This window comes from Vigna unguiculata, chromosome 4, assembly GCF_037176805.1.
Source record: "Vigna unguiculata cultivar grain cowpea cultivar isolate G323 ecotype 2 chromosome 4, ASM3717680v1, whole genome shotgun sequence".
Classification (NCBI taxonomy): Eukaryota; Viridiplantae; Streptophyta; class Magnoliopsida; order Fabales; family Fabaceae; genus Vigna; species Vigna unguiculata.
The window spans coordinates 48593852-48617091 of NC_140795.1; the positions used below are offsets into that span (position 1 = coordinate 48593852).

Below are 23240 nucleotides of genomic sequence, written 5' to 3' on the forward strand. Positions count from 1 at the left end.
ATGTGAAGACGAAAAAAAAATTGTTATATACATACAATGTTAATTTGACTCTTAGAACTATAATTTTTGTAATGAAAGAGTTAGAAAAAGTTAGAATGAAAAAAAAAACGTAAATATAATATATGATATCATAGAAAACCCCTAAAATATATAAAAAAATGCAAACAATAAAAAGTATTAATGGAGAGTTAATGAATTATTTATTACTCTAATATAAAACAAATGGAAAAATAAAATATAACCTTCTCTTCTTCTTAGGAGTAGTAAAATGTAGAATGTCAACAGTCACAGTAACTGTGAAACATAGCCGTAAAAAGCTTTCACAATTTCCTTCACTATTTTTTTTTTTCATTTCTTCTTATACCAACTTATATAATTTAATTTTTGTATCTATCATATTTTAAATTATTTTGATTTAACTTTTATTTTCAAAATTAGGATGGTTCGATATACTTCCCAACAAAATACTATCAAATTACACAATTGTTTTGACTCGATCCAGATCCGTCCGACAACATTGTTGGAAATAACTACTGTATTTTCGAGCAGCGTCATTAGATATAATCACCGTCTTTTTGAGGTATTGTCCGCTTTAAAACATGAAACTTTGTCACGATTTTGTCCTTAAAAATTGTACCAGACGTGGAGAGAGTATTTAAATTGCGCTTGACCTCGATTTTTAAGTGATGTGAGACTTATTGGATGTACAAGAACAACAACGTAATTAAATATAAATTTCATTTTATATGCCGGTTTTATGAAACTAAATTTAGTTTAAAATCCATGTAACTTATCCTTACAAAAACTTTTGAACCTATTGGACACCCACAAAGTCTTAGTTTGAGATGTTCGATCCTTGATGTGATGAAAAAAATGTTAGAAATCATGCATCAGTCAAATAAAAAATCATATTGTAGTAGTGCAAACCTCACTTTATAAATCATTTTTGTACAATTAAGTTAACTTTGTTAAGAAATGAATTTTAAGTCTGACTTTGTTAAGAAATGAATTTTAAATCGAACTATACCTTACATAAGCTTGTAAATTGATATTTGCACCCACTTATATATTATAATTTGACCTTATCTCTAGTCGATGTAGTCGATGTGAGATTTCCAACACACCGATACATATACATCTCGCGCACGTGACTAAACATTAATGATGATCCAACAACGACCCGATAGCGGATGAAACAATAGACTCAACAAATAATAAATTTCGTTATGATAGACTTGGACTTAACTCTGATACCTTCTTAAGAAGTGGACTTTAAACATAATTCAAGTGTACAAAACTGATTTGTAAAGTGAGATTGACACTCACTTATATACTCTAGTTCGACCGTATCTCTAATTGATGTGAAACTTCTAACAACATTTACTCTCTCGATTTGTATTATTTTTAATTTGTTGTTTTAAAATATCAAAAGTACATTTATTAACTTTTCCAACTATTCTTTTATGTGTATTTTCATTTAATAAGGGGTATCATTTATAATTTCTCAACTTTCTCAAAAGCAAAATCAATAATTATAAGATACTCATTCCCCCACACCACATTCAACATATTCTACCTCCTCTCTCTACCTCTCTTTTCCATAACTCACTCAATTGTTGTGAGCTTTTCTACATGGAGTTTGATCCAAGCTTCCAAGGGCAACTACAACACCCATTCCTTTCAACTCATTTCCCTACAAACCCTAACTTGATGCCACAAATCCAACCCATGTTTCCCTCACAAAGCCCTATTCTGATTCCACCATCACCACCACCACCACCCATCATGTTTCACCCCAACAACACTTTCCGCCATATTCAAGATCAAACCTTTGATGCACCTACCCAAAACCCTAACTTTTTGTTGGAGGGTCCTTTAAAACTCACCACAAACCCTTTTTGTGGAATGTTAACACCTTCTTTGGGGTCTTCCCTAGGAGGCTTTGCCAATACTTCCCATCACCACCCTATGATGTTGCCACCACCAAACAACAACAACAATGCTTTGCATGGCCATCATGAAGGCAAAATCATATGGGATTTCTCTCAAAAAACCATGATTCATCCATCTTCACCTCTTTCTCTTCCTAATATCATTCAATACAACTTGGAAAGTAATCAAAAGATAAAGATGAAAAAAGATAGTAATGATCTCATAATCAAAGGGTGGTGGACTCCTCATGAAGACAGGTATAAATAAATAAATATATATATAAATAAATGTGTGTGTATTTAGATTTATTTATGTTTGAAATTTTGTAATCTTTCTTTTACTGTGTTTTTCTTTTCTGTTTTACAATGCCAAAAAAAGTCAATAATTATGGCTAAATTTGGTTTGTTCTCATTAATTATGGGGCCACAAGTTTTTGTGAGATTAAGCACAAGTGTTTGGTAATGAAATTTAATTTTTTAGTGTTTGTTTACTAAAAAGAAAAAGAAATTGTATAGAGGAATAAACTTTGAGTTCATTTAATAGACTTTTTTTTAATGATAAAATATCATGAATTTTTAATTAATTAAAGTTTGTTGTTTTTATAGTAATCTTGTGGAATTGGTGAATGAATTCGGGTTGAAGAAATGGACCCAAATTGCAAAATTTCTACCCGGAAGGATTGGGAAGCAATGTCGAGAAAGATGGTACAACCATCTTCAGCCAAACATTAAGGTTTCTTCTTTTTTCATTTTTGTTTCTCATACACATTTTTTCTGTGAATCATAACATCAAAGTTTAAACTTTAATATATAAAAATAGGACATGTATTATGTAATAAATTATACTAAACATTCAATTAATTGATATTAATTAGTGTCAAAGATTGAAAAATTATGCAACTAAATTAGTTCATTTGATAGTTATTCTCTCTTTCTTCATGGTATATATTCACGGAGAGATCGATGAATGCCATAGAGTTAATTGGATTTTGAATGTATTTTTTTTTTATTCAAATCGTCATGTTACTAATACGAATATATTTATTCATAATACAGAAAAAATGTAATTAAATTTTTTTATATAAAAATGATATTTTATTGAGTTACTTTTGTTAAATGTATTTATAATTTATTGTAGTCTATGTAACCCTAGAACCTAAATTGTTTAGGTGAGATAATATGACTTGAAATTTTTATCAACATTGCTATTTTATTATTACACATTTATTTAAATACATAAGCTAAATTAGATATTTAATATTTAACCCTAGAACCTAAATTGTTTTGTCATTTATATGCATTTGTTTACTATAATTAAATTTAATTTATTTGTAATATTTTCTAACTATCTCATACATCATGTACTTCAATAAAAACAATTAAGGATAAAATATGTAAAGTTCTAAATATTTTTCTCTAAAATATTTTTCCTATTTTAATTCTCTAATTAAATATATAGTGAATTAATTTAATTCTCTATTCTTCCTTCAAGAAAGTGACATCTAAACTATTTACAGGACCAAAAGTAATACATTTAACTTTTAGAGAGGGATCAAAACTAAATTTATGATAGTTTAAGACTAAAATCACATTTTCCCAAATAAATAATATTATATATATATATACATAAAAAATTATTTTAATAATTTCTTTATGATATTTTTATATAAATAGTTCATTTCTTTGTTACTTTTGTTAATTAATATACATGTTTTTTTTTTCTTTTAGTTTCAACTTCGAGTCAAAGTGAATGAGTTTACACATCCAATCAATTAATCAATTCTTGCCGGTTTTCGAAACCATTTAATTACCATTTTTTATTTTCAGTTCTTGATCGTTATTAGTATTTTTATGTAAGAATATGTTTTTTATGTGACTTTTATTCATATGTGATATACTTTGATAGATTGGCCCCAATTTTTTTTTTTTTAAAAAAAAGCCAAATTCATGATAACATTTTTATATAAAACGTTATTTAAATATTTAATTCCTTTGTTGGTTTACGTCATTCACATGTAATGTTTTATTTCTTTTGTAGTTTGATCTTTGAATAAAAGAAAGAATTTGCATAGTATTTTAAAAAATTATTTAACATTATTAAAAAAAATCTTCTCAAAGATTATGCAACACAATTTCATTCCTCATTTCTCAACTAAGCCATATGAATTATTAAATTAATTCACTACAAAAATAAATTACTCACACGTATCTTGGTAGTATCGAACTTACATGTACATGAAGATATACAAATGCACCTCTTGATTTGTTAAAATTATTTAACCCTTTCTAATCTTATATATTTATTCTCTTAATTTTGTTTCCTTAATTTTTTACTTTTATTTTAAAATATTGTTGGATTAAAATTCAAATAACTTCTAATTTTATTCACTGACTTAGAGTTTTAGATCCTTATTCGTCTCTGAATTGATTTAGTGGTAAGTAACAATAAAACTCGATTATTCTATTCATTCTCTACATAATTTAAGTACATGTGTGACATATCTCTTTGTGAATTAACACTCTTTCTTCAGAAGGAATCATGGAGTATGGAAGAAGACATGATTCTGATGAAAGCTCACCAAGAACTTGGAAACAAATGGTCTGAAATTGCAAAAAGATTACCTGGCAGAACCGAGAACAACATCAAAAACCACTGGAATGGTGTAAAGCGTCGCCAAGACTTGAAAAGGAAGAACAAGAACAGTGAGAACCCTAATTATGATGAATCAATGCTCCATGCGTACATCAAAAGGGTTACTGCTACTGAAGAAGCTGCTGCAAGAGTTCACAAGAAATATGAAAGCAAGAATAATAATAAGAAGGTGTTGGAACGTAGTAGTCATGATGAACAATGTTCATATAACATGCTTGGTGGAAATAGTTACTATGCTGCAACAAAGAGTGCATTAATGGCACGAAAATGATGCTAATTAAGGGAAGGCATGTTGTTTATGCCTTCATTTTGATCAGATAAATTGCTTTACTCATTCTATTTTCTTGTAATATTTTCCTGACTGAGCATTAGTTATGCTAAAATTTTTGCTTTACCATGTCTTGTTTTGTGTTTTTATGCGATTACATTTCTAACTAAGTTTTCTAATGAAAAAAAGTTTTTATTGTTGCAATGACATATAAATTGTTTGGTTTATCTATTCAAATTTTGGTATATACGTTGGAAGTCTCACATCGACTAGAGATAAGATCAATTCATAACATATAAGTGGATACAATCTTCATCTTACAAGTTGATTTTGTGGGACTAAATTAGGTTTAAAGTCCACTTCTAACATTGTATTAGAGCCAAGTTAGAACCTACACAGACTAAATCCATCTAACATTGTATTAGAATCAAGTTAGAACCTACACAGACTAAATCAATTTAGCGCAAATTTTGTAGGGGCTTTAGGTTTCATAGAGTTTTTTTAGTAAATAGATTTCTTGAAGTTGTTCTACATTTAATTATTTGGAAAAATCCTTGGTGTCATTTTTAAAGGAAAAACCATCTCATTTATCAATAAAAGTTATCTTTATATTATATATATATATATATAATCTAATTATTTAAAATATTTATAAACATGGGTTTTTCAAATGATAAAAAAGTAACAATTACAAAATTTAAAAAAGAAAAATAAGAGTCTCTTCTTACAACTAAAATTTACATATAGGAATTATCAATTTTATATGTTACTAAAAGTATTCATAAATTTATAATAAACATAATATCTATTTAAATTTTATTTTTGTTAAATATTATCTAATTTGCGTTACAAAAATCTATCAAATTAAAATAAGTTATGGTATTTACAGAAATTTGAACATTGATATATTTTGAATAGTTTCCTTCAAGAACAAAATCGAAGGGAATCTGCCAGATAATACCAAGAGGAAAACAAATTTAAAACTAGAAAAACCAAACAGTAGCAACAATGATAGAACGAAATATTAGTTAATGTAACACAATATTCAAATTGTAAATGTTTATAGTTTGAGTTTGTCTCATACCAAATATCAATAAATAATATTCATTCACCAAATTAAAATAAATAAAAATTAATATATTCATTTGATTGCAAATATAAAACCAAACAAAAATTAAAAAATACTCAAATATTTGATGAAATGAAAAAAAAAATATTTATTCTATTCACAATAAAAAATTATTTAAATAAAATCAAGGCATCAAGTTCGTATATCCCTATACCATGCTGTGATTATAAGAAACTATTTACCAAGGAATTTTAAATATAATGGAGTATTTCAGTAAGAGAAGTTTAGAGGTTCTTAAAGCAACTTTTCTATTGGAGTCTCACATAACATTCTAATAAAATTACTTTAAAAAATTATTAAACTTTTTATAAAATTGTGAATTATTTAAAATTTCTTACAAAGTATTTTATTCAAACGAAATTGAGTGCAAGTTATTCAGATATGGGATTCTAATAAAACCACACATTACATTTTCCAACATATACCAAAAGTTCCTTCTATATAGTTATGTCCTTACGTGCTTTTTTGAGAGAGACGACTTTATTTAAGTTGCTTTTATGACTTATTAATCATACCTTATTTTTGATATATTTTTTAGTGTTTATTAAGGTTTGATATAATGGTTTTTCCAAAATTCATTCTAGATTTAATTTATGATCTAATAAATGGATTGAATTTATAATTTCAGTTTAACTAGATTAATTATATTTGATATTTTTTTCAATTTAATTTAAATTAGATTAAATTTAGATTGAATCCATTTTATAAAATAGATTAAATTCGATGAGATTGATCTAATGTTTAATTAGATATGGACCGGGTCGATCTTCGATAGGCACCGACTTGGACCTTTATGACTGAGGTTAACTTAGGTCAACCTTTGCTTCAGGCAGACTTGGGATGACCTTTGCTTGGGGCTAACTCGGCCCACCTTCGATTAGGATCAACTCGAACCGACCATCGATTGAGGCCAATTTTGTCGACATCCAGTCTAGGTCGACTCTTTGATTCAAGTTGATTCGGATTGACTCAATTGACAATCGGTCTGGGTCGACTCGATCGACCTCTCGAGGCTAACTCAACTAGCACTCTTACCCTGACCAACTCAACGTGAACTTTGGCTCCACTATAAGAAAATCCTTGAATATTGATCATTTATAGTGACAAAAAATAATTAGTTACTATAGTGACCTATTTAAATACCAATTTATAAACTAAAAGTTATTGGTAACTAAAATACTCTAAAAAAATTATAGTTGGCCTCTAAATTGGTAATTAAAATAATTTCTATTATGAATTAGTCTCTATATTGGTCACTAACATTAGCTATCAATGTTTGGGCTACCAAAGGAGTTGGTCTCTAAATTGGTCTTTAATTAGGAAATTAGTTTTTAAATTGATCTTTAAACATGTTTTTGGTCGCTAAAATTGATCATTATTTAAGAGTCTTCTTGTATTGCTTGGGGTGCCTCGATCTGAACTCTGTCTTTGAATAACTCGACTTAACCTTTGACCTGGGATGACTCGGCTAGACCTACGACCTCGGCTAACTCGTCTCGATCTTCAGTTTATGTTGACTTGTCTCAATTTTTGGTCTAGACAAATTCATTTTGACTTTCAGCCTAAGCCGACTCAACTTAACCCTTCAGCCTAAACCGACTCAGCTTGAGCTTCGGCTTAGGGAGACTCGGCTCTTCCTAAATCCATTTGGCTTGATCTTCGTCTTAGCTTGACTTTGCTCGATTTTGAATCTAAGCTAACTCGGTTTGACCTGAACCACTTTGACACATCTTGATTTTTGTTTCAAAATTCAAAAATTGATTCAATATCTAAATATAATCCATTTCCAATTAGGTAAGTTGGATTTAAAATTCAAAAATATAAATTTTAATTTTTATAAATTTGAATTATTATAGACCGTATATATTATCATATTCATCTAATATTTTCTAAAAATGTTTAATCATTCAAGATTAATTAAATCCCAACATAAAAAAAATTATAAAATTCTAATATTTGAGAGTGGACAAATTCTCATATATTAAAGATCATACCTGATTATAGTATACAGAAATGTAAAAAGTAATATTAAATTAATTTTATTTTTTGACTAAAATAAAACACAATCCTTTCTTACCAGCTGAAATCAACTTCTCAAATAATGTTAAAGATTATTTTTAAAAATTGTTTTATTTTTAAATTAAATATATAAGTATTTTGTTCATATATTGTACAAAATTCATATAAAACATCATTTACACCAAATAAGTATTTATCACGTGACAAACGAAATTTTACATTAATTTATAATATAATCTCCATATACAATTAATTTGATAAAAAAAATTTTACGTTACTTTCACAAAATGATATAATTAATTTAGAAATAAATTTTGAAAACAGTTTAAAGAAAAATAATATATATTTAATCCTAGTATTAATTTGCATAAAAAAGACAAAAACATGCAGTTAAAGAGTTTATTAGAGTTTGATTTTAATTGTCCTCTCTTTTAAAACATAAACATTCCTTTTTGTTGGTATGTGCATGCTCAATTAGTTACATTGTTAAGAAAACCATCCTCAAACTTAGTTTCTGATCTGTGCCATACGTTGTTATATATATATATATATATATATATATATATATATATATATATATATATATATATATATATATATATATATATATATATATATATATATATATATATATATATATCAAATTTGTTGATTACTAAATTTTGATAACTTTCTATTACGTAACGTGACATATTTTCACCAGTTCACTAATTTTTTATTTCTATTACGTAACGTGACATATTTTCACCAGTTCACTAATTTTTTATTTTTTTATTTTCAATATTTTAAAATTATTTAGAAAATGACATATCATATTATAAGAAAAAATTATTAAAATTTAGTAATTAAAATATCATTGTTAATATATATATATATATATATATATATATATATATATATATATATTCACTTGTTTCTACGTACGTACAGTTTCACTTGAAGCAGCAAATTCAAATCTTGTTTTTCTCAAAGATTCTGAGTCCATCATCATCATCATGTTCCACCACACTAACACCTTCAACCTTTTTCAATACCCCAACATGAACATCAACATGAACATGAACATGTCTATTTGTAACCCTACTTCTATGATGGAGGCTCATTCCAATTCTGATACTATTAAGAACCTAAATATGAGTCTAAGTTCCACATCGACTAAAAATGAGAAAGTAAAACGGTTAACTGTTACCACACCTTTCGACGGAGGATCATCCCTTGGAGGCTTTGCTAATGATCACTGTCGCCATTCTGTGACGTTGGAACCAAACAAAACAACCATTGATGCTTTGCATGGGTACGAGAAAAACACCGTCATATGTAAATTTTCACAGAAAACCATGTTGGTTCATCCATCTCAAGCTTCATCTTCCAAATCATTACCCTTTTCTCTTTTTAACAAGTGTGAATTATTGATGAGTGAATGTCCCTGGAACAGTAATCAAAATGCAGAGGTGAAAAAGGATACCAACATTGCTAATCATGACATAATCAAAGGGCAATGGACTCCTGAAGAAGATAGGTATGTGACTTTTTTTCTTATTCTTGTTAAAAAAATGATTTGGTTTTTTCTGAAATAAATAAAAAAAATGTTTAGTGACAGATTTATATGTGATTTGAATCCATTTTAGTTTATGAAAAAAAACATTGAAAAATATTTAATTAAAAATAGGAATTTGTGGTTTTTGTAGAGCTCTTGTGGAATTGGTGAATCAATGGGGAACCAAGAAATGGACACAAATTGCAAGATCAATAGAGGGCAGAATTGGGAAGCAATGTCGAGAAAGATGGAATAACCATCTTCAGCCAAACATTAAGGTTTTTCTCATTCGATTCTTATTTCTTATGTGTACTTAATTTTGTGTGTGTCAATATTAACGAAAATTATACTTTAATTTTTATTTTTTTTAACTTTCATTATTTATTTTCTGACGTGATTTAGTGTAGATCATTAATTCTTTTAAAAAAAAAATAGTGATACATTACTCAATAATCTACACTAAATCGTGTCAAAAGGTAAAAAGTGAAAATAAAATATGGAAGTCATAATATCATTATTTCAATATTAATGAGATGAAAGAGTAAAGTTAAACGTAATTTTATAAAAGTATTCTAATATCACTTTTCATACTTTTCATAAGAAATAAGTGTATTTTTTTTAGTCTTATTAGATCTATTTTCTTTTTCCCCTTTCTCATCCTTCCATTTTTTCTTCAATGCCATGTAATAAATAAAACACAAACTTGTTGTCAAAAATATAAAAAAAGTGAAAAATTCAAGCAATTAAAATTTCGTTTATGCAAATTCAAGATGAAAATTATTTTGTAAGAAAATTCATGTAAACATTTTTTTTTTGCATTCTATTTACGCTTATGATAATATAATTGTTTAACTCTTTCATACATACCAATTAATCTTTTGCTGATTTTTCGAACTTGATATTTCTGTCTACTTTTGACAATTTTGTAGTACTAATAGGAACACTGGTCAGGTGAATTTATATTTATTTTTTCTCAAATCATTTTTTTTTTGTAGAAAAATATATTTGAAGACATTTTGTTTTATTACATACAATTGCAATTTATTTTAACATCATACATACTTTTGAGCGATATGAGTATGTTATTTAATTTGAATAATAATAAATTTTAATGATAAAAATAATTATTTTTATGATCAATTTAACTATCAATTTATAATTTAAGAATTATTGATAAGTAAAATATTTATAAAAAATTATAATTAGTCTCTAAAATAACCAAACTAATTTCTATCATGAATTGGTAATTAGTATTAATTACTTTAATTACTCAAGTCAAAAGAATTAGTTTCTCTATTTAAGAAATTGATCTCTAATTTGATGATATCTATACATATTTTTAATCATTAAAATTAGTTATTAATTAAGAATTTTGTTGTATTAATTATATTTAAATGATAGTTTTTGGCATTAATTTTTAATAATGATCGATCATCATATTAATAATGATCAATCATCATATTTATACATGTATATATAAATTAAAAGATGTGATTTGAATTTATGTGTGTGCAGAAGGGATCATGGAGTTTGGAGGAAGACATGATTTTGATCAAAGGGCATCAAGAATTTGGAACAAAATGGTCGAAGATTGCAAAGAGAATGTGTGGTCGGAGTGAGAATGATATAAAGAATCGTTGGAATGCCACCATGCGACGCCAAAACTGCAACAAGAACAACCAAGGTAACTACAAAGGCTCAATGCTCCATGCCTATGTTAAATGGGTCACTGCAACCCAACAATCTGCAAAACTTCTCTCAAACAAAAACAATCAAAATGTGCTTGGATGCAGTTGTGATGAGCTGGCTCTTTTGTTGACCTAGCTTCGGTGTTGAATAAAATAGGTTTAATTAGTCGGATGATAATCAATTTTGTTCGAATATGTTACTTTGCTACTCGTTTTTTAAAAATATGTCAATTAAATTCTAATTTTTGAAAAGATGTCTCAATTAGGTTCCTTCAACAAAAAAAAAATATAAACGATGTTAACGATATTGATATTTAAAATGACTTACAAAATTAAGTATTGATATTTATATTAAAATTTAGTGGTAAAAGTCATAAATAAAGTTAACGACGTTCATATTTGTTTTTTTAGAAGAAATCTAATTGAGACATTTTTAAAAAAATTATGACTTAATTAACTCCTATTTAAAAGCATGTATCAATATGATACGTCTTAACGAAAATAAATATCATTTGACTGATTGAACCTATAATATATAAATGTTGTTGATGAAAACATTTACTGTGTGGTGCAGTGACAAACAATAACCAAGTGGGAATTCAAATTATGAAGTGTGTTTGGTTATATTATGTTAATGTTTGATCAAATTTTGTTCATGGTTATTTTCTTTGGCTGCACATTAGTTATATGCTATTATGTTTTGGAAAACAAAAACGATTGTTTGACAACGATTTAGGATTACAACTTTTTATACCCTCTGAAATATTATAATAATTAAATAATATCACAATTCTATAATGCTATAAGAATTGAAATAAAATGAAAATTTATGGTTTTTTAACACTAAAATCATATAAAAAATTAAATAAAATATGTTACCATATATTTAAATGGATAGTAACTCGGTATAGTTAGTATTAATGTATTAGAAAGGTTGATAGTGAGGATGTGAAGAAATTTGTGTTGTTGGAATTCATGTATGTATAGATGATGGATATGCAAATAAGCATTTGCTTAATTCAAGGGTTAAATGGATAAAATTTGAGATACCAATCTATAAAATAAAAAAATTATTAGTTACTTAAATAAATTTAGAATTATAATTGATTGTTAAATTGGTCATTAATTAATTAGATATCAGTTTAGAAACTAATTAAAAAGATATTGATAGTTAATTTTAGGTGACCAATTTATAAACTAATTTTTTTGCTTGATTACTAGATTTTTGAGACCAATTTATATATTAATTATAATTTTTTATTCAGAAATTATGTTAGTAATCAATAATTTTTTTTTTATAAATTGATATTTAAATTGATCACTATAGTGATTAACAATTATTTGTCATCGATATTGGTTGTTAACCAGGATTTTCTTGTAATGTTTTATTATGTTTATAGCAAATCCACCCGTGATAAATTATCAAGTATAAAAAATAGTCACATTATTTAAAAAAAATGATGAATTTAATTGAACTTGTAAATTAATAATGAAACTAAATTAAGTTAATTAAATTAATAACGAGACAAAAAGAAAATTAATCAAGTCAAACTTTTAATTTTAATTTATAGATAATTTTACAAACTCATATCCACTATGAGTTTAAGAAACTTAAATATATAAATAGGACATAATTTTATTTTTTATAGATCAATCATTTATATTGAGTTAAACTTAATTTTAAAGATGACATGAAGGTTGATAATTATAGTTATAGTTAAATATATTGTTGTTAGATATCTAAATCTTTTCCAACTATAAAATTACCATTATATAATTTTTCATTGATACCTTAAAAGTGGAAACTCATACATTTACAACAAAAAAATAAATAATAACCCTACCAATTTCATCTTATAATATTTAAAAATTGAATAAAAGTAATTAATATTTTAAATTTTATCTTAATATTTTAACATTCGTAATTGTCTCCCTACACTCCAAAAAAAAAAAAATTAATCATGATTTTAACTACGAAATGTAAGAAAAAAACGAGTTCTGGTTTAAATTTTTTAGAGTATGAAGATTCGTAATATTTATACTAACCCAATAAAATTATTTAACCATTTATTTTTATTTCTATTGGGCCTAAGAGGCCCACGCTATCATTTGTCATGGGTCATACTCCTAAACTTAAAACCCAACAAGAATAACCGGTATAGAACCGTTTCAATTTAATCAAAAGTTTCAAAATCAAATCTACCAAAATAGAATTTTTATTTTATTTATTATTCCTATTATTTTGTCCTACTATAAGGTTTTCCGATCAATTTTGTTTTTTCTAAACTATTTATATATTCAACCACGTGTTTATATAGATGAATAAATAATACACTAGTTTGCTAATAACTTTTATATATATGAACAAAATAAACTAACAATTAACAATGTGTAAAGCAGTTTTTACACCTTTTTTGCGTAATCATAAATATATTAATTTTTATAATAACATCCATTCTGAAAATAGTTTAATTAAATTTTAAATATTTATACATTTATGTATTTTTAATTAAATTTCTAATAAAAATTTCATTCTATTAAATGTTTAAAATATTTTTCGTTTTCATATTTGATTTTTTCCTTAACAGAATAAATCATTGTCATCTCCATCTTCTCGTCTTTAATTCATCTAAAATCATTGTTATATCCATCTTTTGTAATTCCTGCTTAACTTGTTTTTTGAGAAAGAAAGAACAAATTAGAATTGGAGGATATAGAAGAACGAAAGAGTAAGTTGATCAATAAATTGGAGTAAAAATAAAAATAAAAACAACAGTCACATTATTTAATTAACAACAAAAATCAAGCAACAAAATATCTAAAAGGAAAAAAATAATTTAAATATTAAGAATTCACTTAGAAATAGACAAAATTTTCTATATTCTTAAACTTTAATTAAACCTTTCAAAATTCATACCCTTTCATACAACATAATTTCTAATACCATACTTAATATCAATAAAATATTAGTGGAAGATCTTAAAACAAATTAGGGTGTCAAAATATTTATATAAATATATAAAATGTTTTGAAAATGTGAAATATATAAAATATATTATAGATATGTTAAATTAAAAAAATAATTTAAATTATATATAAATTTATACAAATATAACAAATTTGGGGAACCTTCCCCTTTTTGTTAACACCAAGTTTTTCTCCTAAATACATATATAAAAAAATAATAATTATTAAGAAATGATTTTTAATTAAAACTAAACCTTTCAAATTTGGTAATTATTACACTCATTTTATATTATAAATGTGACTTTATTAATAATCGATGAAAGATTCTCAACATGCTTTTTATTACACTAAAATATACAAATTACAAACATGAAATTAAACATTAATAATGATAATCTAATAGCAAATAAAACAACAGATCCAAACAAAAAAATTACTAAATTGATTTTATTTTTGATCTAACATTAAATTAGAAAATTTATGATTGATTGAAGATGTGATTTACTGCAGTACACCACATCTATACTATTTATTAAAGTCGTGTATTATTATTTATTAAAGTTTGAGTTCATATCCTCTATTAATTTTATTTATATTATTCTTTACTGAACATTAAAAATACACTATATTGACATTTTAAATATCTTTTCAATATATTTTAAAATATTAAAATTAATAATAATTAGTATATTACAAAAATACAATAAAAGAACAGTTAAACAAAATCTCACAAAGAATCTATTCTTATTAAAATTTAGTCTGAAACAATCAAGATTATTATGATTATCGTGGGGGCCACAATACTTACTTTTTCCCTTTTTCTAAGTGTGTCCTTTTGGAAGGGTTAGTGTTCCCGAACATGCCCTAGAGTACAGAAAAACTCCAACAATAATTTGTGTGGTCACATGCAGACACCACATGCACCACAACATTTGTGGGACACATACCATTATGGAGGCCATTATAGCCTTAGCAAGTGTCTTAACACACGCCCACAACACAACATAACTCACCAAACAACTACCACCACTACCTTCACGTTTTCTAAAAATACTCACATTTCTTATTAGGTTTATTCTAGAGATATACCAAAACACTTAACATCTACTCATAAAATATCAAGGGTTAAATACATTTTTGTCCTTTAACTTTTCGTAAATTTTGAAATTAGTTTATTTCAAAATTTTAGACCAATTTAGTCATTTATCTTTCGAAATACGTAAATTTAGTCATTTTAATCAAATTTTGTTAAATTTATTTGACATTATTTTAAGCGCGTTTCATAATAGTATTTGACTTAACATTAAAACAAAAATGTGTCAAACGGTATAAATAACTCAAATACAATCCCGAGATGTATAGGAAACATTAAATAAACATAATAAAATTTGATTAAAATCAATAAATCCACGTATTTCAAAAATGAATGACTAAATTGATCCAAAGTTTTGAAATGAACGAATTCCAAAATTCGCTAAAAGTTAAGGGACGAAAAACATATTTAACCCAATATCAAAACATCAACTTCTACTCAAAATTTAATATACATATATAATTCTTATTTCATTTATTTTTATTTTATATAAAACATTTTACTCATGCTTAAATATTTTAGGTTAAATAATATATCTTTTTACCAAACTATTATAAAAATTTATGTTTCTTCTTCGAACTAAATTATGAAGTATCTAGTCTTATACTTTATAAAATTCGTATAAAATATTCTTTGCAACATATGATATGTATACTATTTTTCACGTGACTGACAAAGTTTTACAATAAATTATAATATAACATTTACATGTTAAAGTTGGGGAAACATTTTATATTACTTTTACAAGAATTAAATAATTTTGATTTAGAATTAAAATATTATTTTATAATCTAAGAATTAAAAACATATTTTGTGTAAATAGTTTAGACCCTTATATATATATAAATCATTAAAATTGATTAATTTTTTTTAATATTTTTCATTATTTTATAAAGCAGAAACTAATAGTATCAACTTTATAGCATGGTTGTTTATGTTGAAATAAGTTATTTGTGTTTAACTTATTTTTAGCATTAATTGGAGTGAGCTGGTATTGGCATTGTTTGGAATTTGGATTCTTTGGGTTTTTTTTTGTTGTTGTTGTTTTTCTATTGTGTATTTTTATAATATACCGATTAGCATTAATTTTGATGTTTTAAAATATATTAAAAAGATATTTAAAATATCAACACAATGTATTTCTAATATTCAGCAGATGACAATACCAAAAAAAATGAATTTGGATTCCCGGTTGAGTTTTTGTGTGCTGATCCTTTACTCTGTATTTTCATAATATATTGATTACCACTAATTTTAACGTTTTAAAATGTATTAAAAAGATATTTAAAATATTAACACAGTGTATTTTTAATATTCAACAGATGAGAATATCAGAAAATCAGTAAAAAATCTATACTCCATTATTTGTTTGTGGTTAAATGACTCATAAGCTAATAATTCAATCGATCATGCATGCTCCTGAAAAAAAAAATGGATGACCCGATCTATATGTGAGTTCATTTATTTTTGCTTTATTTATTTATTTTTTTATGAAAGCGTCGTTTTTTAATTAATTTTCGTGAATTTGTCTTGTTATGATGCTCTCCTAAAATGGGATATTTTGATTATTTATTGTTTATGGATTTGTCTTGTTATGATATTAAAAAATTCTTTTATATTAGATACATCGTTATCATTTCTAAATTTGGAATATGAATTTATGGTTATAAATATGAGATATCAGGTGTCTTAGCAAGTAGTGATGTATAATTTTTAACTTATATTAGATTAACCGACTCGATTAATACTTATATTATTACAAGAATATGTCTCATAATTTATATACTAATTTATAAAATAAAAAATTAAATTTTATTAAAATAGATATGATTACGAATAAAAAATTATAATTAATTTTTAAATTGATTTCTAAAATTTAATTATCAAAAGAGATTAGTCATTAAACATTTCATTAAACATTAGTTATAAATTTTTGTTATACAAAATGAGTTTTTAAATTAATTTTTAAATTAGTATTTAGTTAATTATATCAATTTAGTAATTAATTATAATTTTTTGTTTATAATAATAATTATTTTAATAATTAATATTTTTTTATTTTATAAATTAGTATATAAATTATTAACAACTTGTTATTATTAAAACTAATAATTAATGAGACATTTTCTTATATTGTGATTGATTCATTAACACATTTAATAAATAGATTCATCTTTATGAAAGTTCGCATTTAATATAAACATGTACGTGACTCAAAACCTTGTTGTTATCTTTCTGAATAATATCTTGTGTTAATATTTTTAAACAATTTTTATATTTTTAATTTACGTTGAAATTGTACACAAAGCTCGCCTCCAAATTCTTGATTATATGGAACGAAAAATGAATATCTATATTTTTGTTATTGCTTTTGAAGAACAATCCCCATCGTAATAATAAATAATTATTTTATTTTATTTATATCTTTTATCTTAACAAATAGTTTGTAAAGTTTATGTAAGGTTAGTATTAAATATCTTCTTTAATAGTGATCGTAAGTCATTTTTGTTTTTCAATATTAGTTTATATTCTTATTGTTATCTTCTTGAATAGTGGGAACAACTAAGAAATGAACAATAACTACTTAAAAAAGTATTAAATAGTGGCTATTATTTGACTACACGAACATGAATAACAAATCAATTAGCAATGCTGAATTTAAATAACATGAAAAGAGTTATTTCGAAAAGCATAATTGAATAAATATGCATTAAGTTATCTCCAAAAGTCATCATTAATTAGGCATGAATAAGTGATCAACCTTAGTCTTAAATTGTTTTGATAATGTTATAGAAAATTCTACGTAAATATTTTGGAACTTAATATTTTAATATTTTATATAAATTTGTTCATAATTCATTAGTACATTATCTTTCTTATTTATCTCCTAAAATTTAATAAAAATTTATTAGTATAAAGAACATCATAATAGTGAGTCTTGAACTCCAAATATAAACTCGAGCTTCTCTCTAATTTTTATCTTTAAAATTGTAAAAATTTGTTCATCTTCATAAAAAAAAAATAATAAGAAATTAAAACTTAAAAAAGTTATTCAACTTCTTACATACATACACACACAATCAATTTTATTGAAGATTCCACCTCTTTAAATATTTGGTCCGGAAAAAAGAACAATTATTTATGTGTGGTTGAAAAGTTAAATATATTAATACCAATAATACATAAACATTAAACTCTCGGTAACACTATGTTAAATATTTAATAATAGAAGTTATAGGGGCACCAATTGAACTCCTGTATTATTATTTACTAAAATTCAGTTTCAATTTATAATAGTGGTACCAAGAAAAGAAAAAAAAAGAAAAAAAAAAATCAATTGTTGTCATGTGTCTACAATATTTACTTTGGAAGGGTTATCGTGCCTCAGTTTGTCTTTTGCACCGGCTTCATCCTCTTTGCCCTCGAGTACAAGAAAACTCCCAATAGAGCTATGGCAGTTCCTGTTCTCACATGCACACCACACGAAAAAAAAAGTCATCACAAATAGTGACGGATCTTCATCAAATATTTTCACAAATAATGACGAATTTTTAACAAATATTTTAGAAATACCAAATTTTAATATAAATATATAAAACTTTTTAGAGATGTCAAATATATAAAATATATTAAAATAAAAAAATAGTTTAAAGTATATATAATTAAAAAGATACATGACCAATGAGACATAAGTCCAACCCACACATGAGAGATTGATACCACTTTTAAATTAAAACGTTAAAAAAATTTAAGATAGTAAATTTATAGGTCTTCATTTTTATATGATGTTCAATTTTTTTATTTTTACTCGACATTAAACTTAGATTCAATATTAAGGTGCGTTCCTAGTCACAAACCTACCAAGTGGTACCCATTTTGGTCCACATGCATGTGTTTTGAATGTTATGGCCATTGGAGACTTACCAAGTGCATTAACAGGAGAGACAGGAGTTTGGAAGAAGATGACGGAAGAAACAATGATAACCACACGCTTCACACTGTTTGCAACTGAGTGTGTCACAGGTGACACCATCTCCAATATCATATATGAAACCTGCCATCAATCGCACTTATTTAGCTCCAACACTTTTGGTGTTTTTAAAATAAAATAATGATATTATGACTCTATTTTTTAATTTTCATCTTTTATTTCCTGACGTGATTTAGTGGAAGTTATTAATTAGTATATCATTAGTTTTTATTTAAAAGAATCAATAACTTACATTCAGTTATGTCAAAAAGTAAATGATGAAAGTAAAAAAATAGGATTCAAATTATAATTTTTTCTTAAAATATTTGTTTCTAAAGTTATTAAACAACACAATATTTGAAAGGCCTTACCTGTTGGTATGCATGGAAGCAGAATGCAGAAAAAATTGATCTCATACATAACTCTCTAACATTCAGCCCTTGGCTTGCCTGCATTGGAAAGAACACAATACTGAATTTTTCTCTTTTTCATTTTCTTATCAGGGAAAAATAAATGGAAGAAGCATATGATTTAAAAAATAAATAAATTGTAGACACATACTGCATATTGCAGGTATGAAGGAGAAAACTTGACACCCTCCACAAGTAAGGCATATGGAACCAACAAGATGAAGGAAATCATTGTTAAAACTCCATAGAGATTGATAATGTCCAAACTTTCCTGTCAAGAACACGCTTCAAATCATGAGCCTCATTTTCAACACAATAATGTGAGAGAGTAATTAGTTTCAAAAAAAAAAAAAAAACTTAAATGGTATTAAGAAATTTAAATGTAGCATTTTTAATATGTGATAAAAACAACAAAGATTTTGCACTATGCAGATCTGGGGAAATTCCATACCTCTTCACTAGTCATCATTTTTTTGCTCAAAACGTTCCTTGATTGATTTGTAATGTTAGCTGCCATAGCAGTGATGAAGCCAATCCTGTTTAGAGACAGAACATGCCAAACACTTGAATCAATACTACACCACCAAAAAATATTGATATATTATACTGTGATCGGTTATAATTCACTCATACTTCAATTTATGTTACGTATCTGTATCCGATACATATTCATATCCAATATTTTAGGATATTCCACTGATACTTATCTAATTTATGAAGCAGTAATACTTCTATAATAAACATACTTTATAATTTTTTTAGTTTGACAACATTTAATACATTTGATTTTAATTTGTATTCACATAATAGTAATAATATATTTATCATAATTTTACGAATTGTGTACATTCTTCGATATTCATATATCACATATTGTATATTATTTTAAAATAAGTGTATCAACATATCATATGTATGTCATATCCGATATGTGTATTGTATCTGTGTATCATAAATGATCGGTACAAGAATTATTCAGCAAAGAATCTGCAACAGTTCTAGTGTGGTGATTACTTACCAATTGAAAGAGACTTCGGTCATTGATGCCAATGCCACTCCTCCAACTATTGGTATAAGGGAAGAAAACACCCATAGAGTAGGCATCTGTTCATTTAAGGGTCAAAATTGAAGGTAAGAACCTCAAAACCATTACATTATTTGAAAAATGCTCAAATACTTATGATTTAGTATGGCTGATGAAAAATATAATTAGATGACAATTTATATGAATAAATAATGTGTATACCCTGATATTATTGTCATATAAAAAATAAAAATAAGTTTATTCACTTCATATAAAAAATAAAAAAATAAAAATGACTTTTTGTAGCGATGATTGATGAATAAGACAAAAAAGAGACAAGTTTCTAAATTTCATTGGAACATGGCAATTCAAAGAAAATATGATGTGGTTAGTATTAAAAGTGTGACCAATATCAATCACTTTCCCTGAAAGCAACAAGATCATGATATTATCCCTTACCATTCACAAATGGGTGGTTAACAAAGAATCTTAACAGATAAGATGCAAGAAAAACCAATAAATAACAGAAAAAACTGCCAAATTAGGGTTGGTTAAGTAGTACCTAGAATGCTACTCAAACCTAACACTGAATCATTTGACAACAGTTGTTGTTTGCCTATGGTAAAATTCAAACTAGTCATTGACTTTGCCATGAGAATGGGTTGATGGGTAGGTCATATATTCAAACACATAATATTGACATGTTTGTTTGTGTTCATTTTTTATAAAGTAAGTGTTTATTTAATAAAATAATTTTTTTTTTTGTTTTTTATATGTCTGTTTAGTCTCCATATTTTTAAATGGAAAATGATTTTTTGACTACTAAATTTTGATAATTTTCTCTTACAACCTTAAGTAGCAGTTTTTAAGTGGTTCACTAGTTTTTCATTTTTTTCATTCTCAATATTTCAAAATCACTTAGAAGATGACACATCATGTTGTAAGAGAAAGTTGTTGAAATTTAATAGATAAAATATCATTGTTATTTCCAAAAATAAGTGGTTTTTCTATTTCTGCTAGGAAAATTACATCTACTTTCTAAAAAAGTGATTATTTTGAAAGCTATTTACTTTAAAAGCACTTGTTAACTGACGTATTATTAATTCACTGCATGAGTACATGAAATCACTATAAACTTGCATAGCTTCAAGGAAGAAAAAAATTTCAAACTTTACTAGAGAAACAGAGTGAAGACTTGAACATTACCTGACCCAAGAAAAGGGCAGAAAGAAGAACGGTAAAGAAAGGCTCCATAGCTTTGATTGTGTGAGTGAAAGATACAGCAACCTTGCAAAGACTAATGTTGGTCAAGACATTCCCTAATGTGTGAGCCAGAGCCAGTGGAAGGAGTGTTGCTAGCTGCAAACACAGATATGATAATAAAATTAATGCTTTGAAACATAGCGATAACAAGTCCAGATTCTTTGTCGGATTTTATTGTGCGATTCTCTGTTGAGCAATAAAAATACACTATATTGGTATTTTAGATATTTTTTATAATCATCGGTGTATTTTGAAAGCTCTAACAGAGAATCGGCACAGAAAAATCCGGAGAATCTTGACCACACAAATTGATGGAGCACCCTTTTCCACCTCCCAAAGTACCTGTGAACCTCTGAGGCTGGGTCTGGGGTGGAGATTGAAAGTCCAGACTAAATTAATCACCAGTGACACAAAGCCAAATTGAAATGCTGTAACTGTTGCTGGAAATGGATAGACTTTTAGAACCTAATACACAATCATCAGTGCATTGCAATTGAGCAAAATCAAGAGTGTAAATAAAATTCAAGAAAGGAAGAAAAAAAAAATTAAAGACACCCTCCTGTGTCTAAAACTTCAAATCTATACATCTATTTGCAAGTCTATGAGCTTGTTAATACTACATATTCTACGTGATAAAACTTTTATCAGGTGCTTTCAAATCATTACGTGTTCATAGTTTGCCAGTTTTTTCATGCCATGTAGTCCAAATTTTATCATAAGAGATCTCTGTATGCAAAAATTTAGTCTTTTTGAAAAATGGTGGATGAAGGTGAAGAACCTGTTTGTTGTAGATGTTGAAGTAGATGTTCAAGAGGTACCAAAGGGCAAGCATGGCCCCAAGCTGAAGGGTCTTAACCAAGCCACTGGTTTTGGCTGGTTCATCACTTCTGGCATCGGAGATGGAAGCAGCAAGGAGCCTGAAAGAGGAAAGTTTGGGAGAGGAAATGAAGAAAGGTGGAGACTTTGTGGCAGTGAGGTGCAGAGGAGAAGATGGGGGCAAGGAGAAGGCATTGAAGGAGTGGTGAAGTTGAGGAAGGAACTTTGGCCTTGGTGTGAAGTTTGGAAGGTGTGGAGTTGAAGGAGAGTGTGATAAAGACACAAGGGTTTGCATTTTTGTTCACAAGAAAATATACAGAAGCTAATTGGGTAGGAGAATGGGGAGACCAAACAGTTGCATGAACTGAAACAGAATTCACCACTTTTGGTGTGCAAATGTTGCTTCTCCAAACTCAGAGCAGAAACACACCAAACGTTACTATATATAGCCAATTGGGTAGCCTCTCAGATC

The 23240-nt window shown here is 26.4% G+C and overlaps 3 protein-coding genes across 3 annotated transcripts; 2 read left to right on the plus strand and 1 right to left on the minus strand.

Annotated features, from left to right (window-relative positions):
- The first annotated feature begins 1632 nt into the window (after positions 1-1632).
- LOC146887361 (transcription factor MYB115-like) lies at positions 1633-4938 on the plus strand. Its single transcript, XM_085672148.1, has 3 exons — positions 1633-2189; positions 2538-2664; positions 4463-4938. Exons 1-3 carry the CDS (start codon positions 1633-1635, stop codon positions 4853-4855), a joined length of 1077 nt encoding a protein of 358 aa, XP_085528274.1. The 3' UTR covers positions 4856-4938.
- Positions 4939-8941: 4003 nt separating this feature from the next.
- Positions 8942-11496, plus strand: LOC114180363 (uncharacterized). Its single transcript, XM_028066666.2, has 3 exons — positions 8942-9519; positions 9689-9815; positions 11053-11496. The coding sequence occupies exons 1-3, from the start codon at positions 8996-8998 to the stop codon at positions 11359-11361; spliced, it is 960 nt and encodes a 319-aa protein (XP_027922467.2). The 5' UTR covers positions 8942-8995; the 3' UTR covers positions 11362-11496.
- A 7021-nt stretch (positions 11497-18517) lies between these two features.
- On the minus strand, positions 18518-23240 carry LOC146887362 (phosphoenolpyruvate/phosphate translocator 2, chloroplastic-like). The gene is made up of 9 exons (XM_085672775.1): positions 22731-23240; positions 22295-22417; positions 21896-22048; positions 20684-20769; positions 20117-20201; positions 19817-19936; positions 19627-19704; positions 19210-19339; positions 18518-18746 (listed from the first exon to the last, which is right to left on the minus strand). The coding sequence occupies exons 1-9, from the start codon at positions 23061-23063 to the stop codon at positions 18670-18672; spliced, it is 1185 nt and encodes a 394-aa protein (XP_085528901.1). The 5' UTR covers positions 23064-23240; the 3' UTR covers positions 18518-18669.